This window comes from Pogona vitticeps, chromosome 2 (assembly GCF_051106095.1).
Source record: "Pogona vitticeps strain Pit_001003342236 chromosome 2, PviZW2.1, whole genome shotgun sequence".
NCBI classification, from domain to species: Eukaryota; Metazoa; Chordata; class Lepidosauria; order Squamata; family Agamidae; genus Pogona; species Pogona vitticeps.
The window spans coordinates 104136216-104142425 of record NC_135784.1 but is presented as its reverse complement, the minus strand read 5'-3'; the positions used below and the strand labels follow the sequence as shown (position 1 = coordinate 104142425).

General features: G+C 48.6%; 1 protein-coding gene and 1 long non-coding RNA gene across 4 annotated transcripts in view; one reads left to right on the top strand and one right to left on the bottom strand.

Moving 5' to 3' along the window:
* Positions 1-211: 211 nt before the first annotated feature.
* LOC140704491 (uncharacterized) lies at positions 212-3808 on the bottom strand. The gene is made up of 2 exons (XR_012083705.2): positions 3723-3808; positions 212-1236 (listed from the first exon to the last, which is right to left on the bottom strand). It is a non-coding gene; the product is annotated as an uncharacterized LOC140704491 (long non-coding RNA).
* The window catches only part of ACSL6 (acyl-CoA synthetase long chain family member 6), a 110160-nt gene continuing 107463 nt past the window's right edge, over positions 3514-6210 (top strand). For 2 of the 3 annotated variants that reach the window (XM_072990179.2, XM_072990180.2), the window contains exon 1: positions 3616-3763. In XM_072990179.2, the coding sequence (XP_072846280.2) occupies positions 3691-3763 (73 nt within the window). In that variant the 5' untranslated portion in view covers positions 3616-3690. Of the gene's footprint in view, positions 3764-6210 lie in introns of all 3 variants that reach the window. The other variant, XM_072990177.2, reaches the window with a different exon arrangement.

Genomic DNA, 6210 nt, shown 5'->3' with positions numbered 1-6210 from the left:
AGTAATAACTTTGCTCCCCACCCCCAGAGTGTTAGGTTGTTTTTTTCCCCCCATTAATAACACTAACAACACATTTCAGCTTCTCTTGTACTATTTATGGACATGTGAGAATGTTTTTAACAGGGGATTAGAAAAAAGGAGAAAAACATTAAATGCCTGTGTTCGTCACTATAGTTTTTCCATAACAGATGAGGGGGGGGGACTTGTAGCATCATGTGTGCAATATTTATTTATTATATTGATATCCCATTTTGCCTCTAAGGAGACACAGTAGCATGCAAGATTCTTCTTCCTCTGCTTCCCTCTACCTTCCAGTGACCTTTCATTACACAATTGTAATTCATACATACAAGAATATTTAAAGCATATCTTCACAACAACCCTGTGAAATCAGTTAATCACATGGCTGGTGATTAGCTGAGGGTCACCCAATAAACTTGAAACTACATAAAAGATAGTCGTGAATGACAACAGCAACAAAGCAAAAGAATCAGGGTTGAACAAGTCCTTTACAGGACTACCACATCATCCACCCAAAAGGAAAGGTTCCAGGTTAAATGCAATCAATCAATCAATTCAGAATTCTTCATCAGGCTGGCCAGCAGTGGACCTGTGAAGATAAGGGGGCAGCAAAGCCCAACAAGCATCCTGGCCAGATGTTAAAGCCATAGGATCTGACATTAGATACAGAGTTGTAATTTCAGAGATGTCGACTGCTTGAAGGATCAACTTGAGATATGATGGTATCATGTTTAATCTGGAGAGAGGGGTTGCCTTTTCCCATCTGTTTATCGATAGAATGCAGTCAGTTATTGAGCCAACTATTCATTGCCATAAAAGTACCTGGTTCCTCAACCAGTTTGGACCAGAAGCACAGAACAACATGGCAATCCCTGTATCAGTGAAGGTGGAAATTAAACTAAGATGATTCCATGAATGAACTGATGTTGGAAACATAAAATGAGAAAAGGGATAATAAGAACTAAGGGCTCACATTTCAGGAGTAGCAGCAGAAGGTGCAGCAGGAGCACATTTCACATTCCAGTTGTCTTATTTAATTGCTACTGTAATCTTGCAATGACAGTCATCATCTTCTGTGTGTGCCAGGAGTCCTCTATTCCTAATATGTCTCATTCCATCCTTTCTGTGCTGCTTCTGTTGTCTTGAGAGATTAATTGTCTCAAGAGACTAAAAATTAATGATGAGTCACCCAAATAATCTTTCTCCAAATGCTGCCTAAAGATGAACATAAAGCTGAATCATTTTCTTCTCAACAATTTCAGCACATTAAATGGATCTACAGACTTAAATCTTCTCTATGTCGATGTTCCAGGAATTTAGCTGCCGTATGGGTGGGGTACCTCTTGACCCTCTGAATGTACTGATGTATTTCAGGGGCAGGCAATCTGTGGTCCTCAGTGTTTTTTCTGTAGCTTACAGCTCTCTTTTATTCGTTGAAAAAGAAAGGGTTGTAAGAGAACTTTCCTGGAACAATCACCGCTCAGAAGTAGGTCACTGCCTTCTACCCCATCAACACGCACCCTACACCCAAACCACTATATATATAGTTTCATCAAGAACAACAACCATTTTTGTGATCTGTGCAGCCTTCAGAGCATTCTATGGGCAGAAAATTGGCCTCTGAATTTACCAAAGGTTCCCATCCCTGTTGTAGCAGAATATCCTTCCAATTCCATTATTCTATGATACATGGCACCAGGGTCTCCAGGTAGCCTTCTGGGGGATGGGGGCACATTGGAATATATACTACTTCCTAGTGATCTATATTACTAGGAAGGACTCTTTGGGATTAGAACTCATCAGAAGATGATACTGAGGACAATTATTCTTGTAACAGTCTAAGGGGCAACCCCCTGCCATCTCAGGCAGGCTGTCCACCTCAGCTTGCGCACACACCTTCCAGAGGGCTACCTGGAGACCCTGGTGGTACAGCACCCCAAGGACACAGGTGGTGGGACAGGACACTAGGGTGGGATTGAGGAGGAGGAACAGCTAGCTGCAGAGAGGAAAGGATGTGGGTGGAGTTGGGTGGCAGGAAGGAGGGATAAGAAAGGGAGAGGGAGGGGTCGTCATCTGAGTTAGAGGCATGGGAGAAACAGCTCCTGGTCTTCTGTGCCCCCCTGGGGAGAATCAGCCACTTGGGTCAGCATTGCCCCAGGGAAAGTCTTGCAGCGGTGGAAAACCCGTCTTTTCCCCACTGTGGCTATCAAGACAGCATCTAGATCACCTCAAGGAATCAATCCTGGAGAAAACAATGATGACTCAGAAAAGATACTTGAGGGCCACATCGTCAACACCAGTGTCTTGTCCAGCTGGCCCAGGAAGGAGCAGAGCAGACCCATCAAGGAGACCCGCATTGGCCAGAAACTTCTGACCCTCACTGAGGGGCACACTGCTAGACCACACAAGGTAAAAGAGCAAATACTGTACTGCAAAAAAAACCCCACCCCACCCACCCACAGGCCCTGCCTGCTTAGCAGAGTATACTTCAGACTCCTGCTAAAAGATCAGGTCTACTTACAATCAACAGTGGACTGAATAAAGTTTGAAAGGAATAGTGAGGAGGAACATGGGACAAACACCAGGGGCAAGTCCCTGTCTAGCTGATGCCTTGGACAAGTTTGAACTCTGGCTGGCACACTCCTGGATCAACTCTTGAATTGGATAAACCTTAAATGGGTTTTGGCTTGGTATGCAACTTTTAACGCTCATGAGCCTTGTTAGAAAAAGATCACCTGTCCTAAGGGAGCTCTTGGATCGCACAAATGAAACACAGTGGAGGGTATTAGAGACAAGGAAAATGGAAATCCAGGGGTAACCCCCACCCCTGCATCCCATCCATGTTTTCTTCCCAAGTCGTCCAGCGTGGCTCTTGATTCCCCCTTTTTCATGTTCACGTCCTTTTTGCTTCATCTATACTGGGCTATTTGGAAGGAGCCGCCACTCCTTTTATGAAATGATCTTTTGTTACCACGCTTTATCAGTTTGAAAAAAAAGCTCGGGTTTCTGTCTCAGGGTGTAACCCTAAGCCTGGAAGACGTGAACGTGGCAAAAGATGGCAACGTTTTTTTTCCCCTTCTCTTTCTTCTTCTTTTTCAGGAGATGAGATTGGCGGACTCGGGTGCAGGAGCCCCTGCGTCTAACGTGCGAACCCCTCCCCTTCCCCACTGGGGGAAAAAAAAGCATTCGCTGTCTGCCTAGGCTTTGAACGTGGGCAAGGCTTAACTGAGACAGAATAATCTAAAACCGTGCGCTCTCGCTCTCTCTCTCACTCACTCACACACACACACACACAAGCAGCCTTCCTCGGCCGACTTATCCTCCGACTGCCCGTGCGTATGTGAGGGAGGAGGCCGTCCGCGTTCGGTCTCCCTGCCTACCTCCAGGCGCACATCAAGGGCGAGGACGCGCGTGCGCGCCGGGCACCCTCCTACCCCCCGGCCGGCCGGCAGGCAGGGGCGCCTCCGCTGAGGAGCCGGTGCAGAAAGGGCTGGGCGGCTAAAAATAACCTTCCCCCGCTGCGGGAGGAGGTTGGCGGAGCAGGGCAAACCAGCCAGTCCCTGCCGCCGCCGCCGCCGCCGCCGCCGTTGTTGCCGCTCCCTCAGTCACTGCAGTGAGTTTGCGGCAGTCCCCCCCCCCCTCAAGCGGCACGCTCGCCTCAGGCCGCCCATGCTGCAGCCGGCTCCAGCAGGCATGCTCACCTTGCTCCTCGTGTCTGGTGGCTCCCTCTGGCTCTTCCTGGGTAAGGCGCCTTCGCCCTTGCGCTCCTCTCTTTCCACCCCCAGCCCCCCAAGCTGCTGCTGCGGCTGCTTCCTCTCTCCCCCCCCAACCCCCCTCCCCTGGTCTGTCTTCCCTTCTCCTGAGCCTTGCCGTGCCTTTGTCAAGGTGCGGGTGAGGGGCGGCCACCATACGGGGCTTTGAGGAGCTAGCCAGGGCTGCGAGGGGCTCCTCTTGCGGCAACCCTCTCCCGCCCAACTTCCCATTTCGTCGCCTCCGTTGCGGGTGCTTCGACTTCGTGCCGCGCGGGGGGGGGATGGCCCCTTTCAGCGACAACCGGGACGGACAGAGCCGAGCAGCCCCGGCTGGGACGGTAGAGAGACACCACGGAGGGGAGGCGGGCATCTCCCTGCGACGCCGGCCCCCTTTTGCAAGGGAAGGTTGGAAAGCGTTGTCACCCCAGGGCAGGCGGTTGCTGGTGAAAAGGCACCGGGGGGGGGGGGGAGAGAGAGAGAACACCTCTAGAAGCGGAAAGATCGCCTGATTTCTCGCCAGGGATTTTGTGGAGTTCGTCATAGCTGGACTGACGCTTGATGTCTTTTGCTAATCTCCAAACGCAGCCCTTTCTGATGTGCCTAGGTTGTGTGTATGTGCGCGCACGGGCGCGGGTGCGCATGTCTGCGCGCGCGCCTGTGCTGGGAATCTTCAGCTTCTTATTTCCCATTGCCTGCAGGAATGATGGCCAACGATTTAAAGAGGATGGGATCAGACACACAGAGAAAGGATTACTGCGCCTGGGAATAGCTGCTATCCTCTTGACAGACTCCGGGGCTTTAAATGGTGTAATCTGCTGCAGTGCTTTGAAACAGGTCATTTTTGGAGGCAGAAAAGGGAAAAGGCAGGCACCTGAATCTGTAACTATGGTCATGTGGAGGGGACAGAGCTGGGTCAACTTTTGTGAGGTGAAGCTCTTGGAGACAAGGGTGCAAAATGTTTGCTGAGTTGATTGAGTTGGGTTGCTTTTGTGACTAGAAAAGCATCAGGCACATGGATTGGGCTTATTGCCTTGTGTTAATTTTTGCTTTGTTCTTATCTTGGTTCAAAATTTCTCTTGGTTGCATCTATGTCTGTATCTAGCAACTGTCACTAAACTCCTGCCTCCCCTTGCTGTTCTCCTTTACAACATAGGAGGAGGCAGCTCCCTTCTCCAGTGCGTGCGAAGCTTGATAAAGGCTGCTAGATGTGCCAATAGATTCCTTATTGGACGTCATACTGGGAGAGTGGAGGAAAGGATTTAATTGGCTACCCAATCCCCTTTCACACAGGAGATGTTCAGTGACGCTGTTACAAGAGAAAAGGACAGAGAGGCAAGACAGATTTTTGGAACCTTGTGTTACTTTGCAGAAAAAGAGAAACAGGCGTATGTGTTCCAGGGAGCCTTGCTCTTTGTCCTGAAAGCCTTGATCCTAATGGGTGGGGAGGGGGAAGAGTTTGTGATAGTCTTCATGCCTGAAACACTTTGCATATGCTCAGAGGTATATTTAATTTCTCCTTTCCAGGAGGACCCAGGATTACTTACGACAGCTGCTTCTAGTGTTGGTGGTGGTGATGGTATCTGGAGAAGGCTGGCTCTGTATCCTGGGGTTGAATGGTTAAAGTGGAGAAAACAGGAAGCTCAGTAGTTAGTTCATTAGCTACAGCTCCAGTTAAGACAAGCACCATTTGTGTAAGGGGTTCTTTTACTTGCCCTACCCATATTCCTCTGCCAGCGGGCTGAAGAAGCATATCCTAAAGCTAATGAGTTTGTGTAGAAGAAGAGGGGGGGGGGAAAGTATCTCAGAGCAGAAATAATTGTTTTATATACAGGGAATAAAACTTGTTATTCCATTGACTCTCATAATTCCATGTATCTCAGTGAGAAGCATTAAAGATGCAGGTTTGGGAACTTGACTCCTACTTCATGATTATGTGATGAGGCCACAGCTTGACAAAGAGGAAAAGTAGAGTCTCCATATCAAGTAATTACTTTCAGGGACAGGGTAAATGAATAGTGCAGTAGTAGGATATTTATCTATAGAACTGTTTCTGTGATAAGCTCCTGCCTCTACACCAATGTATTATGGCTTTGTGCATTCGCAGGCATGCATCCAGAGAGATAAGACCATCCAATTCGCCTAAAGTAAATGTTGCCCAGTCATACTATGCCATACTCGATTCTGAACTGCCTAGGCAGGCTTTCAGCCTGCAGGCACAGAATTAATGATTGATTATCTATAGTTAACTTTAGAGCAGTTCTTGGATGACTTTTTATATTTTAAAATGCTGTCACAAGCACTCCCCACCCCCGCATTTCATCTCCGGCCAACTGGTACTGTGTAACTGATCCTCGGTTTTCCTATCAGTTTCCAAAGAAGTAGCCATGTTTGTCTGTTTCAGCATGAAGGTAAAATAGGGGGGAAGGGAGGAGGACAA